This window comes from Salvelinus fontinalis, chromosome 32, assembly GCF_029448725.1.
Source record: "Salvelinus fontinalis isolate EN_2023a chromosome 32, ASM2944872v1, whole genome shotgun sequence".
Taxonomy (NCBI): domain Eukaryota; kingdom Metazoa; phylum Chordata; class Actinopteri; order Salmoniformes; family Salmonidae; genus Salvelinus; species Salvelinus fontinalis.
This window is the reverse complement of record NC_074696.1, coordinates 41,970,028-41,992,056: the sequence shown is the minus strand read 5'-3', so window position 1 is coordinate 41,992,056 and position 22,029 is coordinate 41,970,028. Positions and strand designations below refer to the sequence as shown.

The window sequence follows — 22,029 nt, the reverse complement described above, 5'->3', positions numbered from 1 at the left end:
TTTTCACCTCATAAATGTTTATATGGAACAATGGGTCGATATTACATAAAAACAAGATGTTGTTTTACCGTAACTGGTTCTCGAAAAACATTGTCCTTGTCAGCCAATTAGTTGGTATTAGTGGGAATCTATATACGTGGAGAGAATTTATGGAAAGACACAACTTTGAGGTTTCAAACAAGGAATACGACACTGTTATTAAAGCTATACCTTGTGGGATAAAAACTTTACTTCAGAATAATGCATATTTTGGAATATCTCCTATTGTAAGCGATATCCAGGTGATTGGCATAGGTCTACTAGATACGAAATTCAACAATCGTTTATTAAGGGATATTTTCTACAGGAAGTCTATTCCCTCTTTGATATTTTGTTGGGCTTCGTTTGATGTAAACTGGCGTCGTGCTTGGCTCACTCCACACACATTTATGGTGACCAATAAAGTAAAGAAGATCTCTTTTAAGATTATCCATAGATTCTATCCGTGTAATAGCTTGATTTCTAAATATATACCTGATGTTACCAGTGAATGCAGTTTTTGTGAACTAGAAACTGAATCTATTGAACATTTATTATGTCATTGTTTACATAGTGAAGTGTTCTGGACTGATGTAAAACTACAATATCTTGGCCACAAAATGCATACAACCATTGACAGTTCTAAGTTAGACATATTATTTTACCACACTTCAATTGATTCCACAATTGAACGTGAGTATGTCATAAATCTCTTTATTTTATTAGGAAAAATGTTCAACACAAATCAAAATTTATGAAGAAAAAGTCCCTTTTCTTATTTTTAAAAATCTGATTTGGAAAACTATTTAGAGTCATTAAAACGTATTCAAAACAAAATGTTTTTTTTTTTATTCGCTACATGTCTGTATTTGAATTGATATAATGTGGATTTTATGTTTTTTTTTTTCTCTTAATATTTTGTGGAATCCCTCTAGCTGTTCTGTTTATGTGTCGCATGTTACTATTTAATTTAAAAAAAACTATACATTTCCATGGTTTTCAACGTTCTTGTGTAGGCTCTGATATTCCATTGGTAATCAAATCGGTCTGTCATCATAGTACTTGCGCGGGATTGGTTTTGAATATCCAACCGCTCAGCAGTCTTTGGCTCCGCCTTGTTGTACCTGTCGTTCTGTGAGAGGCTGTCAGGGTTTTCTATTGTCCCGCCCATTCCCTCCGATCTGATTAAATTTTACAAGAGCGTGTGCGATGTAATGGTGGTTGTCACTGACGAATGTGAATAAAAAGCCGGTGGACACAGTGAAGATAAGGAGACAAAACCACGTCAAAATATTGGGCGCTGTACGGGAATAGCGGGAGATAGTGGAGCGTGGCAGGAGGGTGCTCACTACTCTTTCAAACGCGACCGACGCCGCTAACCACGCAGAATATGGCGGAGCATCACACAGCCACGGACGGCAAGCACAAAGCGTCTCCGAATGCCGGGGGATCGCTGCATGGTAACAGCCGACCCAACGCGGTGGGTGGAGGAGGGGGCAAAGGAGGCCTCTCTGGCGGACTGGCACAGCCAGCGGGGTGGCAGTCCTTACTCTCGTTTACTATTCTTTTTCTGGCCTGGTTGGCAGGCTTCAGTTCTAGACTTTTTGCAGTGATCCGGTTCGAGAGCATCATCCACGAGTTCGATCCATGGTAAGTAACGTTAGCTAATTAGCGAACTACAGTATTAGCTAGCGAGCCAAAGCTAACGTTGCTTGCGTTTGTCAATAGGATTGCTAGCCAGAAGCGGAGTCATGTTTGCTGCTGTTCTAGATGGGTTGATGCCTAGCTTCATTGACTGTATGGTAATGTCTCGTGATCTGTCTCCCTGACCTCATAATGCTGTTTTTGTAGCCAACTTTCATGGCGCACAACTTCCCTGTTGCAAAACTTTCCCTGCTTTCCCCGGACGGTCTTTGAAAAACGACGAGTTAGCTAATAACGAACTAGTTGACGTTATATAGTTAGCACACGACAACCTGCAAATCAACAATTTTCTCAGTATTATGAATAGGCTGACAGATTGTTAGCCAGCTAAATTAGCTAGGCAAGCAATGTCCTGAAGGCAGAACATCTTGGACATTTCCTCCTGAGGAATAGGCCTAGAACTTTATATTTCTTTCATTACTTTATTCACTCATCGAAGTTGGGTATCCTAGTCAGTCGCGGTTATCGTGGCTCCAAGAGGACAGTCAGTGCCACTTCTCACTTTGGGTACAACATTGCCAACTATGTTGATCTGCGTCTCAGGTTTTAGAGTTTTATTTATAGCCTCAAAAACACCCGAAGGTTGTGGTAATTATCGATACTTTAGCATAGACATGCAAGTACAGCTCATTACAATTTTATTGGCCTCCTAACATATATGTATGGCCACTGGCCAGCTTGAATATGTGGGCACTGCCAATTTATAATACAAATCAACTTAACGTGACACTTTTTATGACAGCAGGATTAAAACCCGGAAGCCAGGGGGTGTCTCCTCTCGGTTTATTCTTGGCATCTTTACACACTGTACTCCGGATTATTCTGCTATTGTCTATCTGTCCAAACGGCTGCCTGCCATTCATATTTTTTTTTAGATCAGCATTGCAGTGTCCCATTCAAATCACAGCTGATGTGGTTTTATTTCATGTGGGCTATTAGCCAATACTCAACACTGTTGTTACTGTAGTGGCACCATTAAGTATTGGTTAGCAGTGTACATGATTGCACAAGGTGCAATAATGCCCCTACTGAAGTGAAACATCTGAATTAATGTGTTACCTTAGATAAAGTGCATGTTACTTTGCCTAGGCAGTGTTACTGTGCACTCCTCTTTTAAAGGGATTTTGGCAATGAGCCCTGTATCTAATTCCCCAGAGTCAGATGCACTTGTGGATACCATTTTTGTCTGTGTCCAGTATGAAGGAAGTTAGAGGTAGTTTCGCTAACTAATGTTAGGACAATCACTTGGAGTCTATTGGGATTTGCCTGCATGCTATGTTAACAAGCAAGGGTAAATGGTAGACCCTGGGCTAATGTTGCACTTTTCACACAACTACCATTATTCCTCTCCCACACTAAGTACCCGGCTTTGCCTAGACCTATGTGTGCTGTCTGTATAAAGTACCTTCAAGTAGAGCTCCAGAGGACTTCCTCAGTAAAATTGCAAGGAGACTCAATGCAGAATTGTTGTGAGCCCCAAATGACACCCTATGGGCCCTGGTCAAAAGTAGTGCACTATATTGGGAAAAGGGTGCCATTTGCGACAAATCCAAATGCAACAGAATTGCGTTGTTTTGGCATATGTCTGGTATGCTGCCTATGACGGGCTACCTTGGGTGGTCACATGGTTCCCAGCCTCTCTAAGGTAAATGGTTAGCTCGCTGTGTGGTTTACTAGGTAACCTGAGGATGGTGGGAAGATCATTAACCCATCTATCAAGCTCTTCCGGATGCGTCTTATTTGAAGCCGCAGATTTTTGTAACGCTCTTGCTATTCTTAGAGGGTTCGTTCGGAGCTTTCCTCAAATCAATTCTCTTTCATGACATCAAGTTTGTGTTGAGGCTTGTTCTGTGTTTTTTTTTTTTTTTTTTTAGCATCCAAATGCTTGTGATCGATAAATCAAGAGCATTTTACTCGACAGCGAGAACAGAATGCGAGATTGGATTTATCAGCAGTATGCCAAGCTAATATTGAACTATGCAAATATTGTTTGATGGAACAGTGAGTGGCATGACAAGACTGTTACCTTCAGCCCTGCTCTCTAAGACCCAGATATAGTATAGTTGATTTTATTTGCCTTATCTGGTCCATAGGCTACCTGTTGGAAACACCAGGCTACTTCAGTGTCATGTTTCGTCTAGAAGTTTGTGTCAAATGTTTTTATTGATGGCAGCTGCCAAAACATCCCTTGGATCATTTAAACCGTTACAGCTCAGCTCATTTGTCAAGATGCTGCGTTGACTGACTGAGGGGATTGCAAGCGCGTCATTGAGCTTACTGAAACTCAAACCACAAGGCTCGAAGTCCAAGCGATGGCCTACACACCCTTTTTGGGGGAAATAACACCTCCTATTGCCTCCCACATTTCTCTCACTTTGTTCAACATTTGCCAAGCTTCTGATGGAGCCATTCAATATCACTCACAGGTTTGATTTCCGTCCAACTCTGCGGTAACCTCTCTGCTTCTATTCAGACAGTGCACATGTAGGGAACTTGGAATCAGTCTATCCTCCTGTTATCCCACCCCTGGGGATTCAGAAAACTGGGCCTATTCTGTCAGGAGCAATGGGAAGGAAGAGTTTCCGTCAGAGATAATGATCTGGACGTTCAGGAAAGGTTTAAGCACTGGGTTTCATCTGTGGCCAAACACGCACACCGACACACCCACCTCGATGGTGCCATAGGTTCGTCTGCTCGCCAAGGCTCGCCAAGGCTTTGAGCCTGAGCCCTAGATGGACGCTCGCTGCGCATCGCAATCACCTTTGGATCTTGCAAACTGCCACTTTGCTCAAGGTGAGGGAGGGGGAGCGAGAGAGAGGGGGAAAGAGAGCCTGGTGGATTCTTTGCCAGGCAACCATGTCTGTCTCTCTGCGATCTGAGGCTTAAGTTGATTAGGCTAACCCTTTATTGAGCGGTAAAACAACAGGCGGCAATCCCTCTTCTGCCAGGACAGATGAGCCCAGGTTATATGGGTGAATCACTCGGGCCTTAGGCTACAGCTATACCCTTTCATTTCCCTCCAGAATGAAGATCTCATAGGTGGATTAAACTGAAGCGATGCTTTCTGAACACTCTAGCATCTCATGTTGGTGTATAGGCCAGCTGCAGTGAGAGCGGCAGAAGTCATCAGTGATAATTGGTATTGCGAAGAGTAGCCTTTGGGTCACCCTTCTATCTACCTTTCTCTTTGAAATATGCAATGAAGGCCAACAGCAATGCTACTTTTCTTTTCAGATGTCTTCTAAATCACTCCTTCGAAGGTGTTTAGTTATCCCCTTATTGCACCATAAGTCATAAACAGAGATGCACCCCGACACTCATGTATTTCTTATATGACATAGCCTAACGCACAAGGTTTTCTTTATACAAATGTATCATGCACATTTAATGGCCTCTGAGCTGTCTAGGAGAACCTGTTTTCATGGTCCCCCTCGGCAGCAGACGATATGCCAAGTGGAGTTGTTTCGTCAAGCTATTTGATCTCATTATTGGCTTAGTCATCAATGTCCCCCCCCGCCCCCCCCTATCGAACATGTATCTAAGCAAATTGCTTGAAGCGGGGAGAGTGCAACTTACTGTGAACAGTTACTCTAATGTGTTATGTGGTAAGGATCTAATTCTGATAGATGTATCTAATAGAGGCTTGGCTGAAGAGTGTCCCAAAACCTACGTTTATTCCCTGCAGCATCGCCGCCTCAGCCATTTGTCCAACAGATAATGAAATATGCAGTGCCCGATTAACTGCAGTGGGTGGCAAACTTTGTAAAAAGACATTTTCAGAGTCCCTATAATGCGTTGTTTGGAGCACAGGGCAAGAGGCTTGATTTGATGCCCAGCAATGCAGCCCGAGGCCAGAATTGCATATACCTCAAGAAATAGGTAATTAACCAAGGAGATGGAATTTTTGTGATTTAAAACAAACAAAAGCATCATTTAAACAATACTCTGGATAGTGAGTGCTCATGTTGAAAGAATCTTTAGTGTTCTTCGCATTGGATCACTCTACCCACCCTCTTGGAAGTGACGCATCGAATAAAAATCACATTTATCCTGATCATTGATTTGACATGTAAAAGGGAACCTTTTGTTGGGCTTGTATCGACACTCCTGTAGATGAAGACCGGCAGCTTTGTGAGATCGCCGTGTGTTTCTTTGAAGCACATTTTCAATGCCAAAGATGCTGTTCTGGCTTCCGTTAGACTCCAGTCCCAGGCATAACCAAATTCGAATCACACCCAATTCAGAGGTAATGACCAAATACACCACTTTATTCTCCTATTGTCTTCAACCATGGCCCTTGATGCTAAGCCCATGATGAACTTCCATTTCCCATGTACCCAGGGGCGGTGGGTGAGGAGTTATGGCTGACGTGTGCGGTTGTGGCAGCACGCGTAGGAGCTGAGCTGGCAGGAAGGCGCTTAGAGCTCAGGGGAGCCATCAGGGAACACAAAAAGCTCTGCTGGCATATAAACATTTGTTTGTTTTGGGGTTATTCCATTCACCTATACACTGCGGAATCTGGCAACCCACTACAAAGCACATGCATTCCTGTTTTGTTGACTTCTACCTCATTGAGTAAGCCTCTTGCTGTTTTTTTATTTCTGTTACGAGTGTGAATAGTGTTAGAGCGGGTTTTGTGGAGCCGTTGCCATCTGTCGCCAAGAACAAGGTCCTCCCATCCATAACAACCCTCATTGCAGTTCATGAGGATGGTCGACGCTATGCACAGCCGGGATGGGGATTGTGGTTGAGTTAATTGCACGGAATTGGCGATCGCTGACGGTTCCCCATTGCTACCAAATTTAAATATACATACGCATACCTAATGGTGTGATTCTGAAAGTGTGCTACGGAGGCTGCCTAACGAGAGCCTCTTCCTGTCAACAGCCCGGATGCCACGCAGCTTCGCCGCGATGGAGGACGACTGTGCGCTGGAGTATTTGTTAATCTGATTGATTGCTTACCTCTAAGCCCCAAGTGGCCTTAAATATCAGTGTCTGCCTGGAGAAGACCAGCATCATGCGGTGAGGGAGATGAAGCCGTAGACTTTTAGAGGTCTCTGTGAGGCTGTTAGGGTTAATTTATGCGGTTGGGGGGGGGGGGGTTACTGAACTAGTGCAATGGGATAAATCGTATCGCTTGCAAAACATGTATGGTAGTATTCTGCCAAGAAATCCCCAGGCTTGTTTTTCTTTTACATCTTCTCCCTCAGACTACACACACTTGCTGGACTTTTAACAGGCATTTTAAACCGCTCACAATTGCTGTGCTCCCGTCAGTTCTTTCTCCCGCGCTCTCTCTCTCTCTGTATAGTCTTCCTACCCACAGGTAGAGCTGTGACGTAATTGAATAACAGTGTAACTGACGGTTATGGTTGGAGACCATAATGAAAATGTTAAATTGCTTCCAAAACCATTTTAAATAGGCCTACAGTCATTTTCGTTTTTTGTTGTGTCTTATCTTTTATGTAGATACACTTTACTTAATAGCTGGAGTGTTTGCTAATGATTATGCTAGGTTTCTGTATAGCACTTTGTGACATCTGCTGATGTGAAAAGGGCTCTATAAATCCATTTGATTATAAGCAATTGTTTTGCTAACTGTCTATTAAATGTTTTGCATCTCTTTCCATCTGTCCTTTTTGTTGCTTGAGCAGCTCGTTGCTAGATGCGCGGGGTGTAGAGCGCTATAGGCTATGGCACTTCTATACAAAAAATCTATACAATGCACGTTGTCATATTTTTTTATTTTTTAGCAAGCAGTGGTGCAATGGTTGGATGTGTCTGACTTCATTAATTATTCAACAGCAGTTGACCAAGGTTCTGGCTCTGAGGCCTATGTTCTAATGTTGTGTCAAATGGACAATGGGCCAATCCTCGCCAACCTGGCATGGTATCATTTTGATATGGAATCTCTTCTGATTAGTGTATAAATTAAGATCAGGTCCTGGCCGATATGCCGCCCTTGGTGAGATCCTCTCCGAATGATTGCTGAGTTTCGGTAGTGTGAGTGCACGCCTGGCTGTCAATGTTACGCTTCAACTTTCGCCTCCACCTCGCTTTGGCCTTACATCCCGGTGAAGAGAAACTGCAAGAATCTAGGGCATGAATGATGGTCGGAATCTAAGGGACCTAATCTGCTGATGTACCAAAAAAAAGCAAGTCCCTCGTTGCCAGGTGATAATATTTCATTCTCACGTTGCTCCCAGAGAGGATGGTTAGTATTCGCTCAGTGCTGAATAATTAACCTAGCAGTGGATTTGACGGCCAAAACCGCTTAAAAATATAAAATGAGTCAACTGAGTTTGCGTTTATCCGGGATATAGCCCCTCTCCCTGGGATGGACTTGATGGGCGGAGGCCTGATTGTGCTAAATATTCCGACAGCCATCGGTTGGTGGGGGCAGAAGGGCACCTTCACTCACTGACAAAAGTCAGCAGTTTCGCTGTGGGAGAGCGCACCTTCATGGAGCGAGGGGGAAGGAAGCAGAGGGAAAGTAGTCCACAGCCATTCAACCAGGCTGGAGGAGGTAGTGGAGGGGTCAAAGACAATCAATTGTCCAAAAAACGAATTGGCATATCTGTTAAAAAAAGGGGATTTTTTTTGTTTTATTTTCTGAAGTTATAAGATTATTATTGAATTTCTTGTAAGGCCGATGAGGTTGTCTAGTTGGAGCAGAGCTGTTTTTAATAAGATCAAGTCTCTAATCTTTCGTGGCTGAGAAGTTAAAATAGCTGAGCGCTTAAGCGCGTTTTGTTACCGTCTTTCATCCATTTCCACATTAACCTACAGCTATTCTGTAACTTCTTACGAACTTGCTAGTGGAAGGCCTTAGACTGCTGTTTTGAGTTTTAAGGTAGCTTAACTGCAAGTAATCGGACTGTGAACGCAAGGATTATTGTGACGGTTAGGCCATGGTATCTCTTCGAAATACCGACGGTATGATTTTCAAAACTGGTTTTGGGGCGGGGTTAAAAACCGCCACTGCTTATAACTATAAGAAATCTAAAATGTGTCAAATGATATCAAACTCAGGGCTATAGCTTTGCATTTGGTTTGCTAACTTGCTAGCTTTAGTGGCTAGGTGTCAAGCTTCTTGGTTACAGCAAAGACATTCTAGCCAAGTACCAGTATCTTTAGCTAACATTCCACTCCTTGTCATTGCAAAGTGACTGGCCTTTCTGCCATCTTCAAATATGAACATTTCTATCATTGATGAGCTTGAGGAGTTGATCCTGATTTGATCACCCTCACGGCCATCTCTCAATCACAAAGATTATGCAGATATTGCTAAGCAGTCATTTTTTTTTGTTTGTCCAGACGTAACCTGGTAACTTAACAGACTAGTTTAATCTAAATACTGCAATTCCAACAACCTCTTTTTGCTTTGATTTTAAGCCTCAAAATAAAACTTGCCTCGCTAACAGCTAAATGTTTTTTGGCTTTGTTCTAATTTTATTTAAGGCTCCACGTTGTTAATAATAATGTTATTTCCAACAACCAATGAGGAACTCTGCCGTAAATCCAGCTGCATATCGAAACTTGCCTTTCAGCAATGACATTTAGTGGATTGTTAGCTAAAGACTAGTCTGGGTACCATTCTATCCCCTCCTGTGTGCGTCGTAATTGTTTTAGTAACAGTATTCTATTTATTTATTGGAATTTCACAATTTTCACCCATATTGAGATGACGGAGCAAAAAAAAAAACAGTGCACACTTCCACACACCTGCATACATATATACACGTATACAATCTTCCCCTCCATTCTCACCCCGTCCCTGTCATTGCATCTCTCAATACATACATTTTCAACACAAGCTCAGTTTAAATAAAGAAGTTAGATCACCACAATTCTGTTGGACCTGTTTTCAGAATTACACTGTACTTTCCAAGAAAATCCTTGCAGCATAATAGCTGATAAATCAGGTTCTAGATAATTTAGGTAGGGTTCCCGTACTTTGTAGAACTGATCTGTTTTAGAATGCAATGTACATGTCAGATATTCCAATGGCACCCATTCAAATAGTATCTTATGCCAATCTTTAATAGAACGGACCTTATCACTAATCCGATGTAAGAGGATGTTTTTCCTCGCTGCAAAAGTAAGGATGTTAAGCCTCCTCTTCCCCATAGACGTAACATGCCTACTAGGGAGACCTAACAGTAAAGAAACTAGGTCCAACTAGCCCCCCCCCCCCCTGAAAAATCTAGAACACTAGACCAGTATCTTTATTAATTTGGAACATGACCATAAACAATATGTTAGGGTGCCTGTATCAGTCTTACATTTTAAGACACTGAGGTGAGGAGGAAGAGGGACTGAAAGCACGTCTGTGATTTGGGGTTATATGCAATCTGTGTATTAACTAGATTGCTCGTACGAATGCAAAAACAATATCTGTAAATCTCCAAATGTCCTCCCACATGTCTTCGTCAATAGTAACAGACAATTCTTTCTCCCACACTCGTTTCACCCTCTGTCTACAGTAGAAAAGGACCTCAACATCAAATCAAACGTAGACATTTTCCTTTGTGGGGGAAAAAAGCGTTCTTTCAATGACGGACACATCAGGGTTGCCGATCAAGGTGGTGCTCTTCAAAATACGTCTTACTCGTAGAAAGCGGGGAAAAGTCCTGCTTTGGGAGTCGATATTTCTCAACCATCTACTCTAAATGGTTAATTTGCTGATAAGATTGTCAATAGTCTGCCTATGCCCCTATTAAGTAAAAAGTTAAAGCCAACATCCAGCAATCCTGGATCAAAATCTGGGTTGTTAAGAATTGGGGTAAGAGCAGAGGTTAGTTTGGACCTTCCCCAAAAAAGTCGAACTGATCTCCATGATTTGAGTGTGTTAAGCATAATGGGGTTATTGCAGTGATCCTTTACAGACTTGAAACTTCTGAAAAATAAAAGATCCCGTAAGGGGTATTTTGAAAGTCTCAATGTCTAACCAAATAGTCATCATTTATGATCCAGTCAGAAATATAACACAGGTGGGCACACCACTGATAAAGCCTAATATTGGGCAGATCCAAGCCCCCCCCCCCTATAGCCTGGCAATACTGCCATCTTAAGTCTTGGCTTGCATTTACTCCATATGAGGGAACTTAGCCAGCCAATTACATCTTTTGTTACCTTATTGGAGAGTCAGACGGGGATCATTTGGATTGGGTGAAGTAGTCTAGGTAAATGTTCATTTTCAGGAGGGATATTCTACCCAACCATGAAATCAGGAGAGTTCCTGCGCTCCATATCCTGTCTTATTGTATCAAACAAGGGAACAAAATTGGCTTTGTACATTTGCTGGAATTTAGGAGTTACAAATATACCCAGATACGTAAAACCTGAGGGAGACTATTTTAAAAGGGGGGAGAGGTAATGGGTACAGAATGAAGGCTACCAAGTGGCATAGCCTCTGATTTTGTTAAGTTAATCTTGTAGCCTGAGAATTCACTGAATAATTTAATATTAACAAGAGATGTAATTGAAGTCTCGGGTCTAGAGATGAATATCCGAGCATCCTCAGTGTACAAGCTTATTTTATGATGAACGTCACCAATGAGCAGGCCCTGTATAGCAGGCATTACGCTGATGGCCTCAGCCAGTGGTTCCATAGCGAGTGCAAATGGGAGAGGGGACAAAAGACAGCCTTGTCCGGTACCTCTGTGTGCAGAGAAGCTATTTGACCTTGCCCATTAGTAAGGACAGCAGCCTGAGGGTCATCATATAAAACTTTTAACATATTTTATGAAGTTGTCCCCAAGACAAAATTTAGTCAGAGCAAAGAATGGGTAAGACCGCTCCACACGGTCAAATGCTTTCTCAGCATCTAGGGAAGCACAATACCATCCATAGCACTTCGCTGATGGGCTTGAATAACATTTTACGAAGCCGCCTGACATTGTTACATGACTTACGGCCCTTAATGAGGGCCTATAACTGTGTAACTCCGTTAGGGCAACGTCTGAAAAATAGCGCACCTGGTAGTGTACAGTTGCTTGACTAGTCGGCGAAAGCCTGCATCACTCACGACAGAACGGTTGATTGTCAAGGGCAACGGAGTCCATTATCTTGGCTTTAATGGATTTTGCCTTTTGAGTTGTCTCGCTGAAGTTCTTACCCTTTTCAAATGACTACTTGACTGCTCGATCCACACGGCAGACATTGTTTGGGCAAAATTTTTACATGGCATCATTACGTCATGTACCTACATTTTATATAGGTATGCACGGTAGCTTTGACCTCGGTTTTTAACATCGTTTTTTTAAACTAGGCATTTTATTCTAATATCGGCCGATACCGATATATTGTGCATCCCTAGTTATCCGTCATCCTTTGAATCACCAGGTCCATTGTGCCTGGATCCGCAATGATGTTAGCCTCGCTAACGTTAGTTAGCCTCTACTGAACATCTACAGGGGTGGTGGTTTTGGTCGAGTTCTTAGTAGTTCTGCAGTCGGAAATTTGAGAATTAGCCGTCCAGACTCATTGTAGGGTAACTTATTTGAGCAAAGTCTACCACTTTATCAAGCAAGAGAATTTATATAAATAGAAATTAACGAAATCTATGGGAGCTCGCTGAAAGTGATTTCTACGGCGCCATTTTGTCTCACCGCCACTTCTTTTTTACAGTTCTATTATACAGTGCGTTCGGAAAGTATACAGACCCCTTTCCCTTTTCCACATTTTGTTACAGCCTTATTGTAAGATGGATTCAATTATCTTTCCTCTTCAATCTATACGTAATACTCTATAGGTTTTTAGAAATACTAGCAAATGTATGAAAAAATGTAACAGACCTTTATATTTACATACAGTATTCAGACTCTTTGCTATGATGCCAGAAATTGAGTTCCGATGCATCCTGTTTCCATTGATCAGCCTTGATGTTTCTACAACTTGATTGGAGTCCACCTGTGGTAAATTTAATTGTTTGGACATGATTTGGAGGCACACACCTGTCTATAAGGTCCCAGCTAGTAGTGTCACACCCAAGAAAACTTGGCTGTAATCACTGCCAAAGGTGCTTCAATAAAGTACTGACTAAAGGGTCTGAATACTTATGGAAATGCTTTATTTTTAATACATTTGCAAAAAAAACATTTATTGTAATTCTGGGGTATTGTGTGTAGATTGGGGGGGCAATTACATATATTTTAGAATAAGGCTGTAACATAACAATGTGGAAGAAGTCAAGCGGTCTGAATACTTTCCAAATGCACTGTTTCTTTGAAATGGTATCCCTCGTGTGCACTTCTAGTAATACCAGATACCATTTCTGTACACTACCAGGGTATGACCGTATGCACATCTGGATTCTGCCCTAGTGACTGGTTGATTTTGCTGAGATTAGCTCACTGATTCTCTGGTGTCGTTGATAGGCCCTTTGGCTGGTTCCCTGACAAGCTGATTGGCCAGCTGGCTGCTTGGCATATCTGGTCCTGCCGCCTGAGGTATGGCAGAGGCAGGGAGATTTTTATGGGGGCTGATGTACTGTGTTCTCTGGAGATGGGTACCATCTCAGTTTCTGCTGCTTGTCTGTATGCACACAGTATCCTCTTGGCACGGCTATAGAGGCGCCTTGCCCATTTTAGCTCTGCCACTGCCTCGCGTTCAGTCCAACTGCCGCTACTGTACAAGTAGTGTGTGTTCCAGTTCATTCCCAAATGCATTGAAAAGAGATGGCTTCATTGCAAACCATGGCATTGTGGAACGTCGCTCTCAGGTCACGTCTTTGTTTCAGGTTGACAAAACATTGACAGACACTCGAGGACATGGTTACCCAGGATAGTCATCAGCCCTCCTAGGACGTCCAGATGGAAGGAGAGCAGTGGGTAAAGGATGATGGGGATGGGAACCGGAGGGAGGAGTGTGCTTGACATTCGCCTAACAGATGTTAGAGGTGAAAAGACATGGGAGTCCGAGCAAAACAATTATCACTAGCAACGAATTAACACTGACGACGAACCCCTCATATCCATAAGAGGCTATTTAATATCCAATTTGAATGTTTGATTTGAATAGCCTTCCCTCAATGATATCACTTTTTTATGCTGTTCAATACATTTTACAATAGGTTAGTTCAGACTGCTGTATAAAAAATAAAAAAAACTCTTGATTTTCGCCGGCTTCTTTCTTGGTGTTTGCAATTGTGTAGGTTTAATCAGTGCCATGAACCGCCACATTTCTCTTCTCATCCTGGATGTTTGAAAAGTAAACTGAAAGTACATTTTGTGCAATGTGACTTATTCCTAGTGACTATCAGTGCCACAGCTCTTCTACAGCAATGGTTCCCACACTTTTTAGTCCTGTACCCCTTCAAACGTTCAACCTCCAGCTGTGTACCCCCTCTAGCACCAGGGTTAGCGTGCTCTAAAATGTTTATTTTTATTTTTACATCATTGTAGGTCTGCAACACGCACTAGACAATACATTTATTACACATAAGATTGAGTGAGTTTGTCACAACCCGGCTCGTGGGAAGTGACCGCTCCTATAGGACCAGGGCACAAATAATAATACTCAATTTTGCTCTTTTATTTAACCATGTTTAATCTAGGATTACAGAGTCCCTGTAATCCTAGCTTCAGATCATTCAGGTGAGGGGAAAACACATCACCCAGATAGGCCAGTCGTGTGAGAAACTCGTCGTAATGGAAGCGGTAAGACAAGTGAAAATGATGGTCAGTAAAAACTTGACGCTTGTCTCTCGATTCCCAAAAATGTGTCAATGCTTTGCCCCTTGATAAACCAGCGCACTTCTGTATGTTGTGAAAGCGTTACATGGTCGCTGCCCATATTGCATAGTGCAGAAAATACACAAGCGTTCAGGAACCTTGCTTTAACAGAGTTAACCATTTTCACTGTCGTGTCCAATATGTCTTTTCAAGCTGTCAGGCATTTCCTTGGCAGTAAGAGCCTCTCTGTGGATGCTGCAGTGTACCCAAGTGGCGTCGGGAGCAACTGCTTGCGCTATCACTCCACTATGTCTCCCTGTCATGGCTTTTGCTCCATCAGTACAGATGCCAACAGATCTTGACCACAAGTCCATTTGATGTTACAAAGCTGTCCAGTACTTTAAAAATATACTCATGTTGGCCTGGTTTGCAGAAGAGGATGTCTTCCTTAATTGACCTCCCATAAACGTAACAAACATATATACAGTTGACGTTTACATACACTTAGGTTGGAGTCATTAAAAATTGTTTTTCAACCACTCCACAAATTTCTTGTTAACAAACTATAGTGTTGGCAAGTCGGTTAGGACATCTACTTTGTGCATGACACAAGGAATTTTTCCAAGAATTGTTTACAGATTATTTCACTTATAATTCACTGTATCACAATTCCAGTGTGTCAGAAGTTTACATACACTAAGTTGACTGTGCCTTTTAAACAGCTTGGAACATTCCAGAAAATTATGTCAAGGCTTTAGAAGCTTCTGATAGGCTAATTGATATCATTTGAGTCAATTGGAGGTGTACCTGTGGATGTATTTCAAGGCCTACCTTCAAACTCAGTGGCTCTTTGCTTGACATCATGGGACAATCAAAAGAAATCAGCCAAGACCTCAGCCAAGACCTCAGCCAACTGTCAGTGTCCATGCTAGCTGTGCTAACAACAAATGTATAATTACTGATGCTAGCATTGGTTGTGCTTGTGGAAGCAGAACTTGTGTAGTACTGCGGGTAGTAGGTGTCGTACTGCTGGTATGTGTCTCTGAATGCGGGCCTTACTTTAAAAAAAATATCACTTTTCGAGCAAACGGAATGAGGAGCAGCTACGTTTGGCTACATACGGACCGTTAGTTCCCGCGAGAGAGTAACGGTTAATGTGATTGGATGTTCATTATTTGACTAGGCTATCTGTATTTGATGTAGTTGGTGTTATTTCACTGAACACTAGATGGTTTCATTTTTGGCACTGAAATGAGGCTACTCGGGGGGGGGGAATGACTCACCCATATGTAATAGCCCCGTTGGAAAATATAAATAAACATTTGGCGTACCCCCGACGGCATTGAGCATACCCCCTGGGTTACGCGTAAATATGGCCACAAATCAGCAAGTTCTAGCTTTGAGCTTTCAATAAACATATTTGTTCTATTTTTCTCTAGGTTTATTTATCATAATTAGTTTCCCCTGGCTGAAATCTCTTTGATTTTTAAACAGTTCTGTCTTTCTGACAGTCTTAGTTTTGATATCTCCTATACAAGCAGAAACACCTACATAATGCCCATTCCCCCCCCCCCCCCCCCCCTTTTGCCCCTTTCTCCACAGCCTCAAATAGATTTTCTGAAATTAATAAATAAAATTAATGTTCAGCCAGTTCTTCAATTTCATTTGTCTTTGAGATGTGAAATGATTTGCTTTCCAAACGCTGATCAATGCCCCAAGTTTCAAAATCCCCCGTGTCTGCAATGATCCCTCTACGGTTTCCAACTCCATAGGACTGACCCTTTTGATTGGCAGCTTGTGTGTGTGTGGTTTCAAGCCAAGCGAGCCTCCGTCTTTAGTGCGAGTGAAGTGAGTTCGTAAAGACTGAAATGTATGCGTCTTAGAAATAGTTTTCACACACATTTCGGGTTACTCACAAAAACGCTGTTCCTTTAACTCCTTCTAGTGAGTTTATACACGGTCATCGCCTACCATTCTGATAGATTGGAGATGGTCAGAAATGTGGTTGTAACGTTATTCATTTGGTTGTTCCGTTGGTTACCTCGAGGCAGGTGCTCCAGGGGCCGTGGCCCACACTCGTTGAATATGGCACGTTTTTTACATTTTAGAGCAACCACAAGTGATACCTTTTTGTGACTGACCTCATTACCGAGCGCAAAGTTGCTTGCACGTTTCTCACCGAAACATGGCTGTCATCAGCCTGTAACGCCACTCTTACTGATGTTGCTTTATCTGATCATCGCTATTTATTATTTTTTTTTTTACTACCTTGTTGCCCATAGCAGTGTTTGAAAAAAATAATGCGTTCAGTATTACCCTGTCTTACCTCTGAAGTTACTACAGGTTTTATTGAGTGTATGACCAATACTCCACCACTTCTGCCTTCCCCTTGTGGTGATTTTAGTTCACTTTAATACCAAATGAAAGGCAACCATTGATGCCGTAGTTGAGAAAAGTCGCATCCGAACAGAGAGCCCCCTTGGATTTGTGAAGAAACGAATGAATGTAAAGAGAAATTGCAGAAAGGCAGAGCGGAAGTGGAGAGAGTCGGCTGCAGGTCCTTCCACATTTTGTTACGTTACAGCCTTTCTCTAAAATTGATTAAATCGGTTCTCCCTCGTCAATCTACACGCAAAATCCCATAATGACAAAGCAAAAACAGGTTTTTACACTTTAAAAAAAATCATAAATGCCTTATTTACATAAGTATTCAGAGCCTTTGCTATGAGACTTGAAAGTGAGCTCCAGTGCATCCTGTTTACGTTGATCATCCTTGATGGTTCTACAACTTGATTGGAAGCCATTGGTCAACTGCAAAACATACAGAATGTTGCAGCATGCGTACTGACCAAGACCAGGTGGAGAGCACACATTACACTGGTTTTAATGTTTTTGCACAGGCTGTCTGAGTTTCTCGAATTAATTTGAAGTCTTCTATTGGTATTTAAATCAATCCGCAATTGTGCATCCCGATACATGTCAGACATGCTTTTAATTATGTACCCAGTAGGTCCCTCAGGTCCTCTGGCACTGGCCTTTTAACTATCCCAAAGCCTTGTATGGAGAGGTGACATTTAGTTATTATGCCTCTGGAATAGCCTGCCAGAGAAGCTGAGGGGGGGTTTGAAACTGTGGACATGTTTAAAAGCGATCGTAAAACATCTTTAGCCAGCCTTTTCCTTTGGTGTTTTTTTTAGTTCAGTTTCTTCTTCTTTTGTCTTACGTTTAAGTATTTCAGCTTTTTATTTTCATTTTATTTTTCCTGTGGAACACATCGAACTCAATCAAATATGCTTCCCAAAAATAACTTACGTTTGTTATTTTGATTGGCGTTTCCTGTATTTATCAAAGAGCCACCAGGTAGCCTGGTTTCAGATGTGTCCACGTAAACAGGATTATTAGTGAAATCGTTCTTCTTGCAAATCACGTGAACATTTGAATCTATTATATTAATCTGACTATCCACAATCACGTTGTGAGTATGTAACCGTGCTCACTGTCGTAAGAATCTATTCCCCCGCTGACAAAGGTCTTGAGTGCTGCAAAAGTGTTATTTTGTTAAGCTAATCAACACAGGACATTTTTTATTTAACTCAGCCAAACCGGGCTCTGTAGCACCATTGTGCAACGTGTCATCCCCTGTATTTCTGCCTAACTGGAATGGTTTCAAGATCAAATCTCCCGAATTCCTTGGTATAGAACTCCATTGAAACGTTAGTCCATTACTCATTTGTATGTTACTTGATTTACATCATCTCATGGCATGTTTTCAAATGCAACATTTTCCCTGGTTTCCTTTTGCTGTTTGTGCCCCCACCCACCCAGCCCTTGTATAAAAAAGGCACTGCAATCAAAGGCTGTAGAGCCCTTGTGGCAGTATTATCTTCTCATCCCAAAGTTTTCATCCCAAGTGAAGCTGCGATCTTCAAAGCACATTTTCCTGAGCCACTGTTGTGGTACTTGTTAGAGATCAAGGGATACGCCAGACACTTTGGCATGAACTCCTCTCAGATCAAGCCGGACCCCCTTTTCATTAAAATAACTCCTCGGTTTCGTTGGAATATATGAAGTAGCCCAAATCATTAGGCACTTATGCATTTTCTGTGGCAGGGATGAGTGACTTCAGACTCCACATTTCCCTTTCGGAAGGACAGAACGGTCTGCCCAATTTACCATTGTCATTAGACTGTAATTTACTATTACTGCTTATGGTGACCTTGAAATATACTCTGCTCCTATTGGCAGTAAAGTGAACTTTCTTCAGTCGTGTTTGCTTTCGCACGTTCAGTCTTTGACTCTCCGAGTCGCCTCTTGAACTGGGATCTGACTGATGGCTGGCCCTCACTTCGTTTGATTCGTTTTAAAAGGCGCCGAAATTGTAAAGCCACTTTATTGCTTTATTAGCCCTCTGTGCCTTGTTACATGCTGAGGTGTGTGTGAGCTTGGTACCTACAGTCAGCGACTGCCAACGGGATCCCCCAAAAAGGGGGTTATGAAACTGTCACACGCAAAAGGGGGTTATGAAACTGTCACACGCTGGTGGAAATCCAATTGCTCGGTCTTCCTCTGGCATTTGTAAGGCCCCCAATAAAATGTCATTTTTGATAACTCACTTAAATGGTGAGTTTTAGTTATACTAAATTCTCTTTGAAAATGGAAAGAGGAAAAGCTATTTGACGTCCTGACATTTTGGCCTTTATTAGAGGAAAAGGAAGACAGGTGTGAATGCCTAAATGGCATCTTGGTGCCATTTTCCCTTTTTTTAGTCTTAGTCATTTTGACTAAAATATCATTACTTAGTCAAATTTGTCAGTTGAATAATGATTTAGTCTATTGTAAAATTCACAACATTGGGCCGTTTTCGTCAACTAAATGCCTATTTCATTTTAGTCATCACTTTTTTTTATTGCCTGATTTAACCTATAATATACACACCACTGACTTACACACACACACACACACACACACACACACACAGCCTTGTCCTACCAAAACATTTTTCTGAATAACATTCTATTCTCTTCCCAACAGGAGAAAAATGACAAAACATACTGTGTATATAATAATTTGCTAGCAATGTAAATTCCTAATTCAGACTATATAGAGAGAGCACATTACATACACACCCAAGTGCAGAGGTGATGCCGCAAAGTAGTATGGTTTGCATCACTCGGAAGGCCAATGCCATTTTGTTAACGTTCCACAGATGCCTCAGCCACATTGGTGTCCAAGTATACTGAACAAAAATATAAATGCAACATGTAAAGTTAGTCCCATGTTTCATGAGCTGAAATAAAATATCCCAGAAATGTTAGCTTATTTCTCTCTGATATTGTGCACAAACTTTACATCCCTGTTAGTGAGCATTTCTCCTTTACTAAGATATTCCATCCACCTGACAGGTGTGGCATATCAAGAAGCTGATTAAACAGCATGATCATTACACAGGTGCACCTTGTGCTGGGGGCAATAAAAGGCCACACTAAAAATGTGCATTTGTCACAACACAATGCCACAGATGTTTTGAGGGCGCGTGCAATTGGCATGCTGACTGCAGGAATGTCCACCAGAGCTGTTGCCAGAGAATTTAATGTCAATTTCTCTACCATAAGCCACCGCCAACGTTGTTTTAGAGAATTTAGCAGTACTTCCAACCGGCCTCACAACCGCAGACCACGTGTTACCTCGCCAGTCCAGGACCTCCACATCTGGCTTCTTCCCCTGCAGGTTCGTCTGAGCCACCTGGACAGCTGATGAAACTGAGGTGTATTTCTGTCTGTAATAAAGCCCTTTTGTGGGGAAAAACTCATTCTGATTGGGCTGGCTCCCAAGTGGGTGGGTCTAGGCCCAACCATGCCTGCACCCCTTTCATGTGAAATCCATAGGTTAGAACCAAATGAATTGATTTAAATTGACTAATTTCCTTATGAACTGTAACTCCGTAGAATTGTTGCATGTTTTTGTTCAGGATGGAATGGCGGCTAAGGACTTTGAACAGGAGCTAATCACTGTTCTGCCCAGTGACGTAGTGGAGTCCCTACATCTTGAGTCTGACTCGGGTCCCAAGTCCCCTGTGCTCGAGTCTGAGTCACCAATGGTCGAGTCACGAGTCCCTATGGCTGAAGTCCGAGTTCCAGTGCTCATGTCCTGGTCGACGTGCTCAAGTCGGAGTCACAGGGTCCTCATTAACACGAAATAAAGTTATTTACCCGTTCATGTGTGGTGGCAAGAGGAATTTTGTCAAATTGTTTGCTATCCTTTTTCCCTTATCTCTGTGCCACAATGTTTGCATATAGGCTACTGGTAATGTTACTAGGCCCATGTTCAGTAGCATAACGTTCTCTAACGTTACAGATGGAAATACCACGTGTCAGAGGCATGTTTGTTCTACGTAGCATATTTCTATCTGAACGTTGCATTTTTTAAATGTATTTTTATTTCTTCCTACCTTTTTTATTTAACCAGGCAGGCTAGTTGAGAACAAGTTCTCATTTACAACTGTGACCTGGCCAAGATAAAGCAAAGCAGTGTGACCAAAAACAGTTACACATGGAATAAACAAATAGTCAATAAGACAATAGAAAACAGTGTCTACATACAGTGTGTGTGCAAATGAGGTAGGATAAGGGAGGTAAGGCACTAAATAGGCCATAGTGGCGAAATGATTACAATATAGCAATTTAACACTGGAGTGATGGATGTGCAGAAGATGAATGTGCAAGTAGAGATACTGGGGTGCGAAGGCGCAAAAGGAATAAAATAAATAACAGTATGGGGATGGGCTATTTATAGATGGGCTATGTGCAGGTATCTGTGAGCTGCTCTGACAGCTGGTGCTTAAAGCTAGTGAGGGAGATATGTTTCCAGCTTCAGCGAATTTTTTTATTTTTTTATTATTATTTTTTAATAATATATTTATTATTATTATTTTTTTTAAATTTTTTTTTTTTAATATATATTTTTAGATATATATATTTTTGCAGTCATAGGCAGCAGAGACCTGGAAGGAAATGTGGCCGAAGGAGGAATTGGCTTTGGAGATGACCAGTGAAATATACCTGCTGGTGCGCGTGCTGCTATGGTGACCAGTGAGCTGAGAAGGTGGGGCTTTACCTAGCAAAGACTTATAGATGGCATGGAGACGGTGGGTTTGGCGACGAATATGAAGCGAGGGCCAGCCAACGAGAGCGTACAGGTCGCAGCGGCGGGTAGTATATGGGGGGCGTTGGTGACAAAACGGATGGCACTGTGATGGACTACATCCAATTTGCTGAGTAGAGGAGCGTAAAGGAGCTTTTGTTTCTTAGCTCCCCTTTGCCTGGTTAACTAGAAGTCTCACTTTTAATCCAGTTTTAGAACGAGGCTGTAGCAAAATGTGGAAAGTCAAAGAGTCTAAATACCCTCGGAAGGCGCTATAGTGGGTTCTCCATCGAGCACATACTGGAACCTCCTGCAGCACAGAGTGACGGCACAGTCTTTCATTTCTGCAGGGATGACGCTGGGCTGCGGATGCTGAAGTATGTCTGGGCTGATATTTAATTTGAGGGGAAGCGTAAGGCCCATTGTCTTCCTTCTCCTGGAAATTAGAGCAGCAATTAAGGCCAAATCTTACTAACTATTCGTGCACA

The 22,029-nt window shown here is 42.1% G+C and overlaps 1 protein-coding gene across 1 annotated transcript in view; it reads left to right on the top strand.

Moving 5' to 3' along the window:
- The first annotated feature begins 1,176 nt into the window (after positions 1-1,176).
- The window catches only part of LOC129831380 (dolichyl-diphosphooligosaccharide--protein glycosyltransferase subunit STT3B-like), a 91,167-nt gene continuing 70,314 nt past the window's right edge, over positions 1,177-22,029 (top strand). Inside the window, exon 1 of the mRNA XM_055894732.1 lies at positions 1,177-1,668. Coding sequence (XP_055750707.1) covers positions 1,409-1,668 — 260 coding nt within the window. The 5' untranslated portion in view covers positions 1,177-1,408. The remainder of the gene's footprint in view (positions 1,669-22,029) is intronic.